The sequence below is a fragment of the Conger conger genome, chromosome 15, assembly GCF_963514075.1.
Source record: "Conger conger chromosome 15, fConCon1.1, whole genome shotgun sequence".
Taxonomy (NCBI): Eukaryota; Metazoa; Chordata; class Actinopteri; order Anguilliformes; family Congridae; genus Conger; species Conger conger.
In genome coordinates, this window is record NC_083774.1 from 14613695 (window position 1) to 14634278 (window position 20584).

The 20584-nt window shown below is 43.6% G+C and overlaps 1 protein-coding gene across 1 annotated transcript; it reads left to right on the plus strand.

Annotated features, from left to right (window-relative positions):
• Positions 1-500: 500 nt before the first annotated feature.
• On the plus strand, positions 501-20380 carry snx33 (sorting nexin 33). The gene is made up of 2 exons (XM_061221978.1): positions 501-3559; positions 18218-20380. Exons 1-2 carry the CDS (start codon positions 2131-2133, stop codon positions 18469-18471), a joined length of 1683 nt encoding a protein of 560 aa, XP_061077962.1. The 5' UTR covers positions 501-2130; the 3' UTR covers positions 18472-20380.
• Positions 20381-20584: the final 204 nt, after the last annotated feature.

Genomic DNA, 20584 nt, shown 5'->3' on the forward strand with positions numbered 1-20584 from the left:
TAAACCAGTGAAAAATTGCAATGTGGATAATTAATGTGGATGTTGTGACCAAGTGATTATTTTATAACTAAATTAATAATTCATTGTTACTGATGAAAACGCGTGAATTATTGATCATTTAAAGATTACAATAATTATTTAAAGAAAATAAAGAATAGCCTATATGCAGATAAAGTATAAAATAATGTTATCTTTTAGATTACATTGAACTATGTAAATTGATTTGACAAGAGCCAATGCTTGATAAAAATTGATAAAATTACATATTTTATCAGACTTTTTAAGTTAAATGTCCCAGCAGACGTTACTCGTCGTCAATGTAGAGACGTGTTCCTTCATAACCTCAAGGGGGCAGCATAGAGCCGCTTTCTTTTATTTTAAAGAAAGGGGGGAATTCTTCAATAAAAAAACTTTCCTCGATTGTCCATGCTAACACGTCATGGAAAGAGTTAGCTACATTGTTACCGAGTAGCGATAGAGAGAATAACGCAAGAGATAAAACACGAACTGTTTTCATTGCATAGGCCTAGCTGTGGGGTCATTGTGACACAATAAACCATATTGTGATCATCGCATCAGGGACCACGTTGAGGACCAGCGAGCGATTCTGCTAAATATATTTCGCCTTAAAATGGGGCAAGTTTTAAAAGGAATGTGGACCAAACCCAGAATGCACTAGGACATTATCATTACTCATCTCTCCTCAGAATGCTTCTCCTCTCTCCTCCCCGGGCACTCTGTCTTTGTGCTGTAACGAAATATTGAGATAATGTTTTGATCTCGTGTTTTCCTGTTAGCCAATGGGATGTACAACAAGCCTGTTTTTGAAGACTTTTATTTTTCTGTTTACAGGATGAGCGATCTACTCGTTTAAAAAAAGAGGGACCAGGATTACAATAAATGTGTCGTCTTTGACCTTTTTATTGTGAAAACAACTTTTTAAATCGCCGGTGCATCATTTCTTATCGTTGTTCTTTGGGGATTCTTCTGTCTTTGGGATTTAAGGACAATAAGTGGAGCTACTCAGCTGCTTTTAAACTCTGCTTCACATTGAGGATAAAATGCACTAAATATTTGGACGAAACCCGAAGTTAGAACGGTAATGTTTATAAGCGGATTAACACGCAGTTAGTGTTGTTAGCATACAACATGATATGAATAGGTTACATACATTTCATATTAAAATGTCGCAGTTTTCTTGTTTAATGTGATCATCACATCATTAACTGAAGCGAGATAGTGGACTAATCCATTCTGCATATGGATTTAGTCATGTGTTTATGGCAGGCTAGCCTATTTTCTTTTTTATTATAGGCCTATTCGACAAATTTAAATGTCGTACGTGATATAGCATTTTTATGCAGTTTTATTATCCCGCCTGAAAGAAAAGGCTTTGGGAATTCACTTTTTTCCATAGTTCAGTTAAGCTTCCATTAGGTCAGGTCATTTACGTGCACAATTGGTTTACATTTTATTGATGAGAAAGGGAAATTACTTGGATTACAGATTATAATTCGTTACGGATATCCTGAAAACAAACAATTCCTTATATAATGCGTATACTATGAATGTTTGTTTCACTTCGTTTAGTTAGGCTAATTTTCCCTTTTGTATTCTAGAGATATACGGACCAAATAACGCAATTATCGTTGTATTATAATGCACCGAGAAGACAAGTCTACGTTTTAACCAGTGCGCACTATTCAATTCAAAGACGGGACGCTAGGCAATTTACCAGTTCGTGTCTTGTGCGCGCTATGGTAAACAAACACAGATCAAATTGCTTTGCAACCAGAAATTCCGATCCTTATTCCAATGGTGCTGTTTGTTAGATTTCTGTTATCGGTTGCTCAGTGTCATATGAACAGCAGGTCATTAAAAATATATCAGTTGTCTTGCGCCTTAATTTTCTAGGCAGGCCAAACAGGTGTTGACTGAGCGCCACTCGCTGTAGTTAGAAAAGTGGCTGACGAATTGCTGACGATGAGCTGAGCAATCATATATAGACACATTTATTACAGAATTGTTATTATTTGCATTAAGACAACAATGAAATGATCTATTTTTTGGAAGAAAAAAGGGTCTGAATATCATTTTGATTACTGCCAACAAACAGAGGAGTTTGTCAAAATGTCACTGAAAGCCAAGGCACTTTACACATTCCAAAGTGAAAACAAAGAGGAAATCAGCATACAGGAAAATGAGGAACTGGTTATCTTTGACGAGAACTCAGTGGACGGGTGGCTCCAGGGCGAGAACAGCCGGGGACAGAGAGGCCTCTTCCCGGCCTCCTACGTGGAGGTAATTAGGCCGCGCTCCAACTCCAACCTGACCGACTACTCCACCAGCCCCGCAGGTTCCCCGGGCAACGAGTCTTCCTACTTCCCTTCCGCGCCGCACACGCCCTTCCACATGCGGCAGAGCTTCGACGATGACGACGATGACGACTGGGATGACTGGGACGACAGCTCCACGGTGGTGGAGGACGAAGACCCCCGGCGGGGCGTGGGGGCCAACGGGCACGCCCACCACCAGAGCGGCAACCCCAACGTCCACTACCGCCCACACAAGCCCCACATGGAGCGGCAGGACAGCATCTCCAGCTCCCGCAAGGGGAGCATGGTGGGCCGCAACCTCAACCGCTTCTCCAGCTTTGTGCGCTCGGGGGTGGAGGCCTTTGTGCTGGGCGACGTGCCCATGATGGCCAAGATCGCCGAGTCGTACACCATCGAGATGGGCGCCTGGGGGCCCCAGTGGAAGGAAAGCCCTCAGCCCTTCTCCTGCTCCATAGAGGACCCCACCAAGCAGACCAAGTTCAAGGGCATTAAAACCTACATCTCTTACCGTGTGACGCCCAGCCACACGGGCCGGCCTGTGTACCGCCGCTACAAGCACTTCGACTGGCTCTACAACCGGCTCCTGCACAAGTTCACCGTCATCTCCGTCCCCCACCTGCCCGAGAAGCAGGCCACGGGCCGCTTCGAGGAGGACTTCATCGAGAAGCGCAAGCGGCGGCTCATCCTGTGGATGGACCACATGACCAGCCACCCGGTGCTGTCGCAGTACGAGGGCTTCGAGCACTTCCTGATGTGCGCCGACGACAAGCAGTGGAAGCTGGGAAAGCGGCGGGCGGAGAAGGACGAGATGGTGGGCGCGCACTTCATGCTCACCTTCCAGATCCCCAACGAGCACCAGGACCTGCAGGATGTGGAGGAGCGGGTGGACTCCTTCAAGTCCTTCGCCAAGAAGATGGACGACAGCGTGCTGCAGCTCGGGCACGTGGCCTCGGAGCTGGTGCGCAAGCATCTTGGCGGCTTCCGGAAGGAGTTCCAGAAGCTGGGGAACGCCTTCCAGTCCATCAGCCAGGCATTCACCCTGGACCCTCCCCACTGCTCCGACTCCCTCAACGCCGCCATATCCCACACGGGACGGACCTACGAGAACATCGGGGAGATGTTCGCGGAGCAGCCCAAGTACGACCTGTTCCAGATGCTGGACAAGCTGTCCCTCTACCAGGGTCTGCTCGCCAACTTCCCCGACATCATTCACCTGCAGAAAGGTAAATAAATAGAATGATATTTATCTTCTCATTTTTCAGTGTCACCAGGAGGAACTCAACGTAGCCCTACAGATAAACTTTTTTTTCATTCTTTCTTTATATTCAACATACTGAGAATAAATATAAGAATAAATTAGTCCTGGGTAATATTCAAACTTTCACTTATTCTGTCAGTCACACAGCAGGGCAGCTTGACATTTGTTTTAGCATTTTTGCTATAAATGCTAAAACACCAGCATATAGGACCAGTTTCACAGACACAGATTAAGTGTAGTCCTGGATTTAATTGAGTTTTGTATGGAGAATCTTTATTTAAAATAGGATTTAGTCTTGGCATTATCTATGTCAGCGAAACTGATCCATAGTGCCTCAGAGTGCACGAATGGGCATTTAACCTGTGACATTTCAAAGTACAGTTTACTAGTTTGAGGGAGTGTCATCACAGAAACGTCACATAAAAATCCTTGTGCGCTCAAGCTTTACCTTCAGAAAAACCTTTCTTTTACAGCCTGTTCTCAGATGTTTCTTCAGTTTAAGGTCTCCCTCAATGGGGAAAAAAGAACATGAAAATACATGGTGTTATCAGTGACTTGCCTTTCAAACAGAAAAAGATCACAGACATTTCTTTGCTTTGCAGTCTGGAAAGAGGTGTCCTTGCAGCTTACATTTATGAAGTTGTCAAATTCCTTAATCACTCTTGATTGAGACCACAGCCGGGACCTCAAATTCCCATCTCTTCAGCATGTTAAGAGAATGCAGAACTGGGTCTGTTGGCAGGGTCTTTTGGCAGGAGGCCAGCCCCTGCCTTCCAATGCAGGGCCAGTAATATTTAGGAAAGATCTGTTTTCACATTAAATATATTTTCACCTTTCGTTTCTCACAATTGGTGAATTGTTTTGTACTTGTTTTGTTTTGTACGACTAGTAAGAGCACAAGATGTATATTAGGGATGCACAGTAAGATTAGGGTCATATTGTTATTGGCCAGTGATACATCCATGAGATAAGCTTATGGCTCACATCATGGGCTGATAGGGTGACACAACCTACACGCGCCAGAGCGAGCAACGTGTTTGATACGCTTTTGGAAATACAGTATTATGTTCAAAAAGCCGACTGATCAAAGTAATCTGATCCACTTATTTATTTTTAATTAACATTTTTTGCCAGCCACACTCACAAGCAAAGCCAGACTGACACTCTGCTTGTTCTGCTAATAATAAAGTTGAAAGTTGAGAGTGTTAGTCAATATGGCAGACTAAACTGACTAGTGGGAGTATTAGTCAATATGGCAGGCTAAACTAACTATTGAAAGTAAAAGTCAATATGGCAGACTAAATTTATCATTGATATTGGGCCCCAGAATTGGCCCCATTTTTTTATGCTGCATATGTAAATTAAGTATCAAGCATTTCTCCTAACAGGAGACACTGATGTCAGTGTATATCAGAAGCAAAAGAAAACTTTTACAATGCAGTTTTACATTTGATCCGTGAAACACATTACATTCACACAAATGTAAAAATATTAGCCATAAATGAACCACTAATGGTGTCATGCATTCTAAGTTGCCCTGGATAAGAGTGACCAGAATGTATTGTAGTGTAATAATTCAACGTGTTGTTATAATTCAATATTGTCATCAATAGCCATGGGAGGTTAGCAGGTTTCCATTATGAAACTGATTTCATTTCAATAGTCATGCAGCTTTCTTACAGACTACTTCTCCTCTCAGGTAAATAATAGTCCAATCCCCCCTCTGTTTGAGCCTGAGCCACTGGTGCAGTGACTCATTGGGCAGGATTTTGTATGCTCAGCAGTTCAGCCTTTTTATATGATCATAAGGCAGCACAGTATGGTAAGACTGTGAGACCTTTATTAACATAGAGGGAACAACAGGACCTCTCCCTTATCCTACATGAAATTACCCAAGGTGATTTTGCCCCACCTGTCACCATGGAGATGGCCATTAGTGTGCACTGGCTCTACAGTAGGTGTGCGTATTGGCTTAGGTTACATTATTGCCATTGTGCTAAACCTGTTTGGCTCAAAATAAGACAAATAAAAACAGGTAATGGAGCCAGGAATCGGTGGACTTCCCAGTGCAGTTCCCCGAAAGTCATTTTATTTTGTCTTTCAAGTGCTTGCAGCTCCTGATAAAAAGGGTCACTTTTAGGACCCTTTTTGCTTGTTGTTTTAGGTACATTTCAGCATCTGCCACAATATCAGTTGCTTTCTGTCTTTTATGGAGAGGACCAACAAACCAACCTTTTTATTCTTGTCTTTCAGAATTACCGGCATTATTTTTTTTCTGAAAGGCTCGAAATAAATGCAGAACAGATTGGGTTGGGTTTCCCCCCCCCAAAACTTATACCATTTATTGTAATGTAGAACAAATGTCTGAGAAAATTACAGAAGAACAGATGGCCATTCCTGCCATTCTCTCCTCTCTCAAAGGTTTCTGCAGCTTTAAATCACTCCCCCATCCCATAATATTATTCTCACCCATGGAAAGCAACGTAAATCATGTGACTGGATATTGGACCTTCGGATTGGTTTTGAAGCCATACGCTTGTATGTTTACTTAAAGCAGACCACAGCAGAACTAATATTGTGCTTCTATATTAGTGTGAAAATACATCCCAATTTGTCTCGGAGACCACTAAGTAATGAAACAAACATTTTGCTCTAGGGGTGGAATTCAGGTGAAATATGTTGCTCAGGGTATTACTGTTGCTCCCACACCTAATCTCATTACCTTAATTCCAGTTCACTAACCGCTGCTCCACAAAGCTGTTTCTCTGGATAGCACTGAGCAATGAGGGTGGGCAGACAAGACAAAACCAGGTGAGATACCTGAGAGCACATCACTGCTCCACTGCTACATTATGCCAAAATGGGTCTCTCACATACTGCTCCAGAAAAATAGCAGTGTAGTGTGATGGTTAAGGAACTGACTTGAAGTTGAAATTGTAAAGAAAAACAAGTTGTGTAAGTTGCTCTGGAATGCCTGCTAAATGCCTGTAATGTAATATAATATAATGTAATGAAAGATGTTATATCGAGGCTCCTTAAATGACTGGCTGAGGGTAAAATGTTGAACTATTCATGACTATTCATCCAGCACCCAGTATAGCTTGCTGGGTGTTGCCTATTAACACACTAGTGCAGGGAAGCATTTCTAAAAATAGAAGCCCATCATATATTATAGCTTTATATGAGACATGCCTTTAGTACAATATATATGAATATGTAATATAAATGTACCACATACAATAAATCACCACAACTGTAACAATGTCAAGGATGTATAAATCAGAAACAGGTTATTTTTAACTGAAAGTTTAAAATATATCACATATGAAATATGGAACTATAAACCAAAGTATTCTTGAAAAGGGTGAAATATTTATTCTATTTTGGGGAGCTGATGGAAGTCCGTCATAGGTTCCCAGGGGTCCCTACGCCCCTGTTTAGTGGGGCACAGTCCCTACGCCCCTGTTCTGCAGGGTCAGTGAGTTCAGGGGGTTTAGCCTCATGAAAGGCTTTGATCAGTGCAGTTACCCATCTCCCTCCCCAAGCTGCAGGTCAGTGGGGACCAATGAGGAGTGAAAATAATGTGGTTAGATTAGGTTAGGCAAGGTTATCAGTGATACAGTGGGCCAGTGGATCACAAAGCTGGCCGAAGGGACCCCTGAGGGCTGATTTGACATGAGCCAGGCTGGCTTATTATACCCCTGACATACTGCGTAGAGCTGGAATCAGACTGGTTCATTATACCCCTTTCCCACTGTAGAGCTGGAACCAGACTGGCTCATTTTACCCCTTTCCCACTGTACAGCTGGAACTAGGCTGGCTCATTATGTCACCTTGTCCACTGTGGAGTTGATATAATACAGAGTGGTGTAAAAAGCTAGCCTGGTCCCTGTGGAGAAATAAGCCAAAGGAATGTGTTGCAGGGTTCTTGGCTCAGTCCTATAGATCCTGTATGTTGGTGTGGTTTTTCCACATCTGTAGTCAAGGGGAGTTGCTTATGATCAAAGCGGCCATTGTGAACCACCCTACATGTGAAATGTTGGCACTACAGTAGTTGTGAGTAAGCTGCAACTTCTCCCTGTTTCTCAGGGGAAATATGGGTGGTGGTGTGCTGACTGTTCCAATCTTAATCAAACAGCTGCCTTCACTGTCTGGGGTTCTTGGCAGGATCTGTTTGCACTTTCCTGGCAAGTAACTCCTTTTTTTTCCTGCAAAAAGTGTCCTTTTACATTCCACCTGTTCACACCCCACACACCTTGACACACCCGCTGAAAGTTAGCGGATCACCATTCCGCTGTCTCCACCCGACAGTAGAAAGGGAAACCAGGGGAACCTGTGCTTTGTGTAGCTCTCGCTGTGGAACATTACCTAACCTCTCAGGAAGTACTTGGGAGGTCAAAGTTTGCTCACTTGGAAACCTGGGTTTCCTTGAGTAAAGCAGGGGCAGCTTTCAAGTAAATCTACCCATTTCAGCTATTCAGTTATGTTATGTTCTCATATGTTTTTAAAACAAGTGTTGTTTGAACTAGCATTCGATGTTTCCTGGGGGGGTGGGAGATGAGGAAGTACTGGAGGAAAGGAAGATGCTTTTTCGAGTATTTGGACACATTCAAGGCCATTATGACACTGTCCTCGATTGGAACAGAAAGATTTCTGGGATTGTTTGAGACCCTGCCATTCGTTTAGCTACTGGCTCCTTCACCCCTGGTTCTGGAGAACTGTAGGGTCTTCTGGTAGATGTTGTTACTCAGCACTTAGCTGATTTCTTTATGACACAATTAACTCACAGCATCCGGCTTCTTGAATCCAAATGAGTTGCTGATTTTAAGATGAAAGTCAAAACCAGCTGGCCCCTTCAGAACCAAGGATTGAGGGTCACTGTCAGATGTTCCAAACTGCATACTAGCACACTGCTTGTACTACATTTCAGGCTGATTTTCATTGAAATGTAGTACGAGTGGTATGCAGTTTCAAACCCGGCCAGAGTCTTTTAAGCTGTAGCAAAGCAACGGTTTATGTCTCAACCCCCTCATGTTTGTTTTTTTACATGATTGCATAAAGGGTAATCGTTTTTACAAACTCGATCTTCAGGAATTCACACAAACAATGTACTGGGTGCAGTGCTCTGGAGTTTAAATTCTTTTGGAGATAGTTATCTGTAGTCTGCAGAGAACTATGGTGTTTTTGTGTGCTGTTGTTTATTGTAACTGATATTCCCTTGGGCCTCCTCACTTTCCACTGCACTGTACTGTAATATTCATGTGCTCACATGTACAGATGAATACCAGGAGGGTCAGTTAACCCTTCGAAGAGTAGGTTTCTTGGTATGCTTTTTCACTGTTATAGAAATCCCTTGCCTTCAAGTGGTTGTTTTATCAGCATTAGAATGTTCAGTTAAGAATGTTCAGTATTTGTGATCTTATATTGTTAAAAGCTTAGCCATGCTAGATTGAAGGCCCAGATATGAAGCATTGCACCCTCTGGTTCTCCTAAAGAACTGATCACTCTCACCCAGAATTTCTGAGGCAAATATCTAAAGTATTTTCTGCACAAATTAATAGGGGAGGATCTCCTGCTGAAATCTTGCAGTGGCATGTTGAGGATTTTTTTTCACTGAACTGGGTGTTTGTACTGAAAACAAAACAGAGCAACTCAGTGTGGAGTCACTGTTACTGTTAATGAAATCATAACACAAGAACAAAATAACGTTATCTCCTGCGAGCATCAGTGCTGCTTAGTGGTTTCCTCGCATACAGTCTAATAGCCACAATGACTGCACGGTACATGAGACGGGTAGAATTCAATTACCAGCCTGGGCTCCCCTGGACATGCAAATGTACAAGATTCAAGTCAAGGTCATAACACAAGTAACTGAATCCAACAATCGAAACAGCAGGACATTGATTTGCTGTTGAGGGTAAGGTTTCGGTGCTCAATCTGGCAGCGAAAAGAGAAAGGACATCCCTTGCAGTAGTGCAGTGAATGAGCCCGCTGTGGGCAGAGCCGCTATCAGTGTATCCTGCTCAATATTGGTGAATTAACAATCAAGACCCAAGTGACTTAGCATTTGAACCAATCAGAGCTTTATTTTACTAATGAGGGGAATGTGAATTGGTTCAGGCAAGCTAGTGATTGGCTCTGGCCCTGACCATTGTGATGTCGTGAAACCTCACACTACATCCCTACTTCCCTGCCCTCTAAAACACAACAAATTTAGAGTGACCCAAATTCTAACTCCTAATTTCCTCCTTTAACAACATCAGTTTTTTGGCACTTTAAGGTTTACCTAAAGGCTAACTTGAGCTCATTCACAAAATATGAAGAAGCGTGCCTCTCCCTGCAGATTAATAGCTAGTACATCCTCATTATGTAACTCCATAATCTACTTATAACAAATATGGGACACAGCTCTTGGAAGAAAGACATTTGTAGGGTAGAACAGCCTTTGGGTGGGGTTTGAGCTGCAGTTCATATGAGAATGATAAAATAAAAGGGTGGAGGCAGAAATTAGTGGCTCTTGGCATTAAGTCAGAATCATCTTTAAGGGTGGGTGTGGCAGGAGATTCCTTAGACAAGCTTGGAGTGCGTGTATGGCTTTTCTGCCGGATGCTTTTAGCGTGAGAGGGTATATCCAGGTACAGTCTCGCTCTCCCTGTCCTGGACATTGCCTGCTAATGGTCTCTCTGAGGTCTGGAGTAGATCATTCAAATCTCTTTCCCGACCGTGATGAAGAAAGGCAGATCAAAGCTCAGACTTAATTGCTTTAAGTCTGTGTGTGGGTGTGTGTGTGCATGCGTCTAACAGTGGCTCTCTAGTACCAAGCTGGTCAAGATGGCATAGCTGGATTTTATAGCAGGGGTAGTCTAGATGCAGAACAGCACATAAAAGTAATCTGAATCAGAATCAAGTGACACATCAGTGACAAAGTGTAAGTAATCAGAACGTGAAGTAACGGCTATGAGAACTGCAGGGGATCAGGATCAGTGATGAATTGCCTGGGTGAGTAAACAGGGCAGGCTGTACAAGATGACAGTGGGGTGTCATGGATAGGGACTTGGGCTTGTTGAGCTGTAGGCAGTGCTGATGTACCTTTGAACAAGGTACTTAACCTGAACTGATTCAATAGTTTCCAAATGTATAAATGATGATTATATGTTAAAATGTACAAAACTGCTAAATGCCCAAATGTAAATGTGTGATATGACCATACAACTACACAAGCTTCAGTTACTGAAGTTACTGAAGAGATGGGTTTAAAAAGTATATACTGTCTGATTTAAAAGATAACCTCAACTCTAATTAATGCCATTTTTACATCATACTCTTATCAGGAAGAGGATAATCATGAGGTTTTTGGATCATGCAAATGCAGAACTTCCCTCAGAGGTCAGATGAGTCAAGCCAGGTCACAATTCCTGTAATGTCCGTAATTATTGCGGGGGGAATGCACAGTGTTGCAAGAGGAAATGCAAATTTGTGTGGGATGGTTAAAATATTCTGGCCTGATATAGTGTCAAACACTGGCAACAATGTTCCCATTAATCAGAGTTTCACTGAGTAAGATTGAATATGTTGTGTTTGTCTTGTATATTTATCATCAATATTCTCCAACAAACACATTTCCCTATTTAACCTAATGCTTTATAACACGTCTTGCATAACAACTTGAGAATGCTGTAATGTGCCATTTTCCAAGATTAATCCAAGTCTTTGTTCGGAAAAAACAGTACAGAGACTGTGTTTATCCCCTTTCTACATTATTTTGCTTTCTTAAACCCTTTCTTAAGTGGTCTAAGCATCATACACAGTAAAATGCCCCATGTTAATACAACTCTAACAGAGTTTATATGAGTCCACTGTAGTTATCGTGGCCTCATATAAACTATATACGAGTTGATTTGTAATGTAATGTAACAATGTAATGTAATGTAATGTAATGATTTAACACTAAACATCTTACTGTGTAGACTTCTCTCAATAACACACGCACATAGTGGGTGATCTAGCATTTCACTCCATGGTCTTAATAACAATCTGTCTGATCATCTCCATCATGCCAAGTCCCTTAGTTCCCTTGAAACTGGCAAAAAAAAAAAAAAAAAAAAACTACAGCATTGGCTTCACAAGCTTATTTCCTTCCTTCAGGTCTGTTTTATTTGCGCTTTTTTACAATTCCTGTTTTTGGAACATTTAAATTTTACATACATTTTATGTTCATTGTACTTTTTCCTTTATAGAGTCAATACAGTTTTTTTATATGTAATATACTGCAGGTTTGTAGAATTCTTAATTCACCTAACTGTTAACTAAGAGTTTAACTGTAAAAGGAGGCACTATTTTAATAAAATGTGCCATGATTATTACTGCACTGAATCTCAAATATCAGTGAAAAATGTTTAAACATGTGGCCCTACATACAGCAGTCTGGCCATTGGCAGAAAGCCCAATTTCACCCTGTTGCTGCGACAACCATTTTATGTAAAACAGGACAACTCCGTGTGTGAACTGTAACGGTGAACATATTAAAGTTTTCAGTTCAAGTTATTGATTTGGGCTAAAGCCTATCCCTTTTTAGATGAAAAATGTAAGTTACACAAGCCAAGCTGCCACAATTAGTGGCAGGAGCCGTTCCTGTGAAACGGGAAGGAGACGGACTCCTCCTTAAAGAAATAAGCCCAACATTGTCCTGGGCGTGCCAGAATCTCAATGGCTGCACCCCAGTGTCATGGATCACCCCTTTTTAATTCGACATTAAGGTTACGTATTTTCACATTTTAAAGCCATCTGCTGAGCCCGACTCAATGTGTTCTCCATTATTAGGCTCTGACTTGAGGAAAGGCCCACATTGTTTGGAATTTCCCCTGTGTCCCAGGGAACCGCACACGGTTTATCGCACACGATCGCGGGCGGCAGCGATTCGCAGTCTAAGGATATTTTGTCACGTCAGGTTCCGTACTCTCGCAGGGCCCTCTGCCTGCTCTTTGTTCTCGGAGAAGAGGAAAACATTCTGCCTGTGCCGTGAGTTCGGTGATTTAAGAGGCATAGCGGGTTTTTTCTGGCTCGAAACGGAAGACTTGATTTCTCCTTTTCCCTAAAACGCGGTCTCTTCTGCAGACTAATTACGCAGCGCTACGAAGGAGCAAGGGAACCAGGAAACTGAGACGGCAAAAACGAGAACGTGTTCCACCTGATCCGGGCCCCGGCGTGAATCAGCACCGATAATACAGCGATGCGGCTGAGCTGTTAGCTTCCTTCAGTCACAGTTAAGCTGTTTGTATTATACAAAGACATTAAGTGTGTATCAGTAAATTGAGTCAAAAAGCAAATGACGAATCATAAATCACATTTGGGAAACTGAAGATGTGCCAAGCACTGCTTTGCACTGCTCTAGTGTCCCAGGCCTGGCTGGCTCCAGATGTGCAGAGCTTCAGAGAGGAATAATTAGCAGGGGAGAAGGGAACCGGCGAGGATGAAAAGCTTTCTGAAAGAGGAAATGCGAAACTCACGGGTGTGTGTGTCCCCTTCTGAAGAGCGGGGGGGGGGGGGGGGGTTTGTGGGGGAGAGGCAACATCAGAACCAGCAGTGGTGCCCTGGTATGGCTTCTCTCACCCAGTTCTGTGCTGTGCTTGGTGCTGACATCCGCCCCTGCACCCCATCTGTCATCCGTGTCAGTCACAATCCGCATTTGTCCTCCCTCTCTCTCTTCCTCTTTCTCCCTCCCTTCCCCTCTCTTTCTTTCTCATTCTCTCTCTTTCTCTCCCACTCTCTCTCTCTCCAAAATGGGTTCCTTTTTTTTACTGACCTTAGATCTTTGGCTCCTCTGAGAGTTTGCCCTGGCTTGTGTTGCCTCTGAACACTGGAAAGAATACAAACTCCCCGTTAACTGCACATTACTGTCGACTGAACTGACCTTTTCACAGGGCTCCGTGCCTCTGCTCTCTGACACATTAATGGCAGTTCAGTAATACAGTTTAAAATTATCTTACAGCTCAAGTTCTGGATTACATAACTGTTTCAATATGAAACTTCTGGTCAGATATTTATGTGGACGTAGAATAAAAGCACACAACTAGAGAGGGCAATTGTAATTGCCGATCGGTGGTTGCTATGGCCAACCATGTGCTTTCCCTTTGTTGGGCTATATCTGCTGTCAAGGTTATATTTCTGAACTGGCGCAGGTATGCATTTCAGAAGACAACAATAATGTTACGCCGATGGATACATTTGGATCTTAATAACTTGCAGAACCCAGTGGGCTAAAAATAAATGTCCATTTTGTAAAAAGGGAAGATGAAAAACTGCATTACTAGCAATCCTCAAAGTTAATAAAGCCAATTGAAAGATAATAACAGTGGATTAAAGACGTGCCTAGTATTGCATGTCCTCAAGGTTCCATCTCAATAAAGCCGCTTGAAAGGTAATAACAGTGGATTTAGCATATGCAGTGCTCTGTTGTTTCAAACTAGGAAGCAGACCTTAGCTGTCCCTATTATTTAGTGGCATTTGTTTGGCTCAGTGATCTTCATTCCTGCTCCTGGACAGCTGCGGTGTCTCCTTTATTCATACTCAGCAGTTGACTGATAAATTAAAGTAGTCCATTACACAGTAAACTCACCTAACTGGGTTTCTTGTGTCTGAATTGGTTGCTGATATGAAGGTGAAAACAAAAACCAGCACGCCCTGCAGCTCTCCAGGTCCAGGACTGAAAATCACTGGTTTAGCTGGATATTTGCAGGAACAGTTGACATTAACCCCTGTGCACAAGGGAACAAAGCAGTTTATCAGTCTCCACTTGAACCTGCAAACTGAGTAGGCACACACATAGACGCTGCATGAACTGCACACACACACACACACACAGAATACGCTCACACACACGCACAAGTACTCAAGCACACACACACAGACACATATTGGGAAACGCAGTAAAGGAATTTGAGGACTCAGCATCTTGCTTCCAGCGGTCAGAATGCCAGGAATCCCGACTCTGGGGAATATCCCAGCTTCAGCTGCCCCCATGCGAACCCCAGCTGTATAAATGATGTGTTAACCAACTCAACAGTAAACACAGAGAGACACATCATTTACCTCATATGCATTTTTCTATTATTTTCCCCCCCATTGACAGCTCATGTGGCTGAAATAAACGGGTCTGCTTTGTGTCTGGCCTGTCAGTGAGCTCAGCTGAAAAATGGAAGGAGCCCATCGTCCATGACAGACATCACGTATTTGCGGAGGGTCATTGGAATGCTGCTCGGATAGGGCTGAGGGGGTGGAAGGGACAGGTCTGGAGAATTCCACTCTTAATCCAGCTGGGATTTGTATCTGTAGCTAATCTCCCTTGTTGGGAGGTGGAATGCCAACCAGCCCGCCAGCCAGCCTTCGGACCGCGGTCTGGAGTTTTTCCCAGCATCCCGCTCGAGGTTCTGGGCCCGGTCTCCTCTTCTTGTTTTCCCCTCTCCGATTCCAAGCCAGAAAGTTACTCTGGTCCCCACACCCATGTCAGAAGTTCAGCGGGACCTTACTCAATACGAAGTATGTGCTCTTGCTGAACAAACAAAGGCATTACCAAGGCGTTTTCATTGAAAGCGGGCCCTCCCGAAAAACAACCGAAACCTGCGGCCATGAGGCATTGTCTGCCCTGCGCCCAGCGCACTTCAGACAGCTGGCTTTCTGTCATTTTACACGGCGGTGGTGTATTTCGCCACAGATCTGAAGGACTGACATTCCGTCTGAAATGCGGTTGTTTCCGTGGAACGGGGAGAGCTGGAAATACTCCAGCGTTTCTTCATTGCCCCCGCACCCCACCCTGTCCTCTCTAATTTCGCTTGTGTCATGTCTGGTGATGCGGTGGCTTGTCTCGTGTGGAAAGCGCAGAACGTTAAAGTAGGTCAAAGCCAAAGTGCAACGAAAAGCACCAAAACGCAGACGCCACGTTCAGCTGGGAAATCCATATCATGCAGTGTAAGCCCTGGAGAGCTGAAGAGACAACCCATCTGAACCTCGCCTGCAACCGCAAATACATAAATAACTCAATGAATAGATGAATTCCTCCAAGTACCACAGAAATAGAAAATACATGCGAGGAAATGAAGGAATGATTTGTACCTCACTCATAAATGTTAAGGGTCTTGTTTATCAAATTCAATGTTACTGGAAATTTGGATCTGTCAATCCCAGGGTTCTTCTGTGGGGAACTATAACCCTTGTATAATGGCTAGATACAGAGCTGGTTATTCTGGCCTGCGCAAATCTGCTGTGTGGAATTGGTCTTCATGGTCATATTTCCAATCATACATCATTCCCAGATCATATCTGTATCTCTAAATTCCTGGAATAACTGAATACATATTAGAAAGTGCTTATATAAGCAGACCTGCGATTTGGACCATAAACTTTTGGTTGCAAGCCAAGCTCCTAAAGTACTGAAACAGACATGTGAACACGTGATCACATGCACAAACATCATCACATGAACCAGTCTCATAGCTTTAAACTCAGTTATATCACAATACACACACCCATGAAATGCCCCATCTATCAAATACTATATCATGATTTAAATGGTTAAAAATCACATTTACTACAGATCAATAATAATGAAGAAAGGTGTTCCTACTTAACAAAACCAGGCCTGGTCATTTCATCCTTTCACCCAGTCATCCTGTGTTTCCTCAGCCATCGCCTCGGGTCCCAGTGCTTCAGCCAGAGGAGTCTGTTCTCTGTCACTCGAGAGCATGTTGCATGTGAGCACGTTCTCCATAATTCAGCTCAGCCTTGAAAAACGTCTCTCAACTTGGGCTGTAGTGACAGGAAGATTTAGACCTAGAAGTTTAGAACATGGAAAGAATTATTCATGACATGCATTTATTGCGTTGATTTATCGTATTTTTCTTTTTGTTTTCTTTTTTGGTGTGGGGAGGGGGGGCAGCTTCCTCAATAACACACAATGACTCAATCAGAGAAATGTGTGATTCAGTCTCAGGGGATTTCTGCTGGACTTCCTCCACTTGTCCACCCTGTGTCCCCCCCGGGCTCTGTGCACCCCCTCCCATTGAGGGTCCATCTCAACTGCCTCATCTGGGATTCAAACCCACAGCCCTATGCCCTCAGCCAGTCTCCTTTCCCCTCAGCTCCAGTGGTAGCCACGCAAACTGTACTGACAGAGCTTGGCCTCCTGCTTCTGTTAGTTTCTACACCTGGGTCTTCTCCTTCTCGAACATGTTTTCCATGATTTTAAACAAGGTCAACCAAGTTCTCTCTCCCTCACTGCGAAATGTTATTAAAATAGTGGCCTGTGTGTATGTTAAGCATTTTTGTAAATGTGCGCATACCTTTTCATATGCGCATATGTTATTGTGTGTGTGAAAGTGTACGTGTATGCATGTGTAGTCATTGATACCGCTGGAACTAGATTGGATGTTTGTTGACTCAAATTTTTTGTGAGCTTTAAGTTTGCCTTTTAACTGGCATGTTGTTTTTACAGCAACTGATAAGTACAAGGACACAAGGTCGCAACTTCATATACACGAGTATATGTACACATAACTGTCCATTTTAACTGTGGATTCAAATACAGTATTCAACTGTGTCTTTGCTTGTGTGCATAAGTGTCCATACCAGAGAGTAAGTGTAAACGCGTGTATGTGGGTCTGCAGTCAGTGTCTGCCAACATTTTTGATGCTGGAAAAGGTCGAAGGTATGACTTGTTGAACACATCCTGTTGAAACGTTTGCATGTTCTCCTGTTTTGGAGACCAGATTCATGCCCCAGGCTGTCCCTGCGATGCACAGGAAAAAGTGTTCTCTCTCCACAGTAGCGCCAGGTTTCTGTGTTTGAAGGTAGAAAAACCTGTTTAACACCGTCCATCAGATTTGTGGAATTGGGAAACTTGTGATTGTGAAAATCCCTTGAAAAGCATGACATAGGCCCTACATGGGGCTCACCTGTGCTTTAGCCTGTGCTTAATCTTGGCCAAACACACCTGTGCTGGCCTTGTAGGAATATTACCCAGGGAGAGCCCCGAGATCAGTGGCATCTTTTGTGAATTATGATTATTATTAGTATTATTATTACATTGCCTCCCTGTGTTTTAATCAACCCCCTGTTGGCCCACTGCCCTCAGTACTCCAGAATGTATTGGAGAAAATGTGATGCATTCTGGGACCTGGAACAGGCCTCTTACTTTATGGTGGTGCTGCTGACCCAGAGTACCTCAGTTTTACTCGATTATAAGGTCACTGCATGCTTTTAGCTCATTGTCTTTTTGAATTGAGCCCAATACAGCATTTTCTGGCTCAGGCTGTGTAGCCACAATGCTCTTTGTCCCACTTTGAGCCAAAAGTTGAGCAAGTATCTTTTGTTTCAAGCAAGACACATTTATTTATATTCACTTCAGCCAGCGCTGGACACTCGATTTTGCTGAGCGGGGAAGAAGATAAAGCAAGAAAACTAAACATTTGTCAGCGTGAGTTATGGGAGATAAAGGATAAAGTGCATTGTGGTTTTTACTGACGGTGCGCCTCGGGGGCTTTTGGCTGGGATGTGAGGTTTTCTGGAATGTGTTGGGTTTGTAAGGATCAGAGGCTGATTGTGATGTTCTCCCCTCCCTCCCTCCCCCCAGGAGCTTTCGCCAAGGTGAAGGAGAGCCAGCGCATGAGCGATGAGGGGAAGATGGACCAGGAGGAGGCGGACGGCGTGAGGAAGCGCTGTCGGACCGTGGGCTTCGCCCTGCAGGCTGAGATGAACCACTTCCACCGCCGACGGGAGGTGGACTTCAGGGAGATGATGCAGGCCTACCTGCGGCAGCAGATCGCCTTCTACCAGCGCGTGGGCCAGCAGCTGGAGCGCACCCTGCACATGTACGACAACCTCTAGAGGCCCCCTGTACGGCTGCTCCCCCCCCCCCAGCCCCACCCTTACTCTGCAGTCTGGGGATTGGGGGCTGGCACATCTCTGACAAGCCAACAAAAATGCTCCTCCTTTTTTATTGGCGGGGGTTGAGTAGGACTGAGGTGGAGCCTCACTCTGCACTGGCTTTAGAAGGCCACTGTCACCCCCCCCCTACCACCCCCCGCCCCACCGCCAACAATGACCAATTCCTCCCCAACGCGCTGATGACATGACAACTGCCATTGAAGCCTGAAATTGAAACCTTGCGTGAGGAATGGCGGATTGTCCGTTTGGATGGAAATGAGACAGAGCCGGGAAGCGCACAGGCCCTGCTAGTCGGGGCGTGTCCATGACGGACGGTTTATACTCCCCAAACTGGACTTCAAGTGTCAGGGGACACCGAACAATAGAGACAGTTTTTTGGGGGGAGGCGGAGTGGTTGATTTAAATGAAAATATTTTGTAATCATATGTTCCGTGTCTGTAAGTTTCATTAATTTAAGTGTGTGTATTGTATTGAGGGGCAGGTCACTGTGGTTTTTGAGAAGACTTTCAGACATTGGTGTGAGACGCTGACATTTTAGTGGGCTCTTGTCATTGGTCACTCAGCTTCGAGACCTGCTATAGGTCCGTCATCTGAGAGGTATTCTTTCATTGGACCCTCTGCTTACAAGACCATTTGGTCACAGTTTGACCGGCCACACTGTTTGGCAGAATCCACTCTTGGTCCTCATGACGTTGTTGAAAATTAGGAGGACGGCACTGCTCAGGTGTTTTACTGCTTTCAGACCACTTTCTTTCTGCTCCCTGATCTGAGATCAGCGCTCGCACATAGCATTCACACACTGACCTGGGAATAGGGTCTTACTTTCTTTCTGCTCCCTGATCTGAGTTCAGTGCTCGCACATAGCATTCACACACAGACCTGGGAACAGGGTCTTAATTTCTTTCTGCTCTCTGATGATCTTAGATCAGCATTCGTACATAACATTCACACACTGACCTGGGAACAGGGTCTTAATTTCTTTCTGCTCTCTGATGATCTTAGATCAGCATTCGTACATAGCATTCACTCATTGACCTGGGAACAGGGTCTTACTTTCTTTCTGCTCCCTGATCTGAGATTAGCACTCGCACACTGACCTGGGAACAGGGTCTTACAGTGTGGGATGTGTGTAGCCATAACAAGTTCACCTGAGCAGGTTCTCCCTGCTAGCCTTAACTTCATCTGCTGGACTAATTCTCGTTTTCGTTTGGCCCTATCTGGGCACTGTTGCCAGGCAGATTTGAAGACAAGAATGTGGAAAAAAGATTGAATGAATGAATAAATGAATGAACAAATGAAAGACAGGAAGACGGTGCGTTTTGACTTTTTCTATGAAGTGCCTGAAGGAGTCTCTTCACATGCCTGCATTTGCTTTTCTTCTGAGGGGATTCCATCACTTCCTGCTACATCTGTTGTTGTTGTTTTGTTTAGTTATTTTTTATTTTATTATTATTATTTTTTCCTTCTAGGTCTTCCCACGTTCCGGTAGAGCTGGCACAGGGGAGTTTGCATTTCTGTACCACCACATGGGGCTTTTTTTAATGTTGGGCTGAGCTGTGGATGACTGGTTACGGTAGTTTTTTTTTTTACATTTTTGTTTTTTAGTGTTCATTTTACATGGCATGTAAAGAAGAAAAATGTTTTTTTTGTTAGTTTTTACTTTAATGCTCTTCCTTGTTTGAATGGAAGCCCTGCGGAACCCTGCTGTGCATTGTTTGATGAATGCAGCCACATTCATTTTAGGAGACGAAAGTGGATTTAACTGATTTAAGTGTTTGATGGTCTCACAATTCTTTAGTGTAGATGTGGGCAAATTTAACAGTGTTGAATAAAATGTAAACTTTCAAAAGTTTTTAATAATTGTTCATGATAAACCAGTTTCCATGAGATTCCGATCCTAAATGATAAAATGTAGAGGGGGAATTTCAGTCAAAATCTATTATTTCATATGTCGTATAAAAAATACGTTTGGAACGTTACTTTGCAGAACCCTGCCTGTTTCAATGGTGACTACAGGGGGTAAGGCACTGGGGCGATGGCCATAGTGTGGCAC

Coding starts and splice junctions, on each gene's coding strand:
- snx33 (XM_061221978.1), top strand. CDS start 2,131: ATGTCACTGAAAGCCAAGGCACTTTACACATTCCAAAGTGAAAACAAA. Junction 3,560..18,217: donor CATCATTCACCTGCAGAAAG/GTAAATAAATAG, acceptor CCCTCCCCCCAG/GAGCTTTCGCCAAGGTGAAG.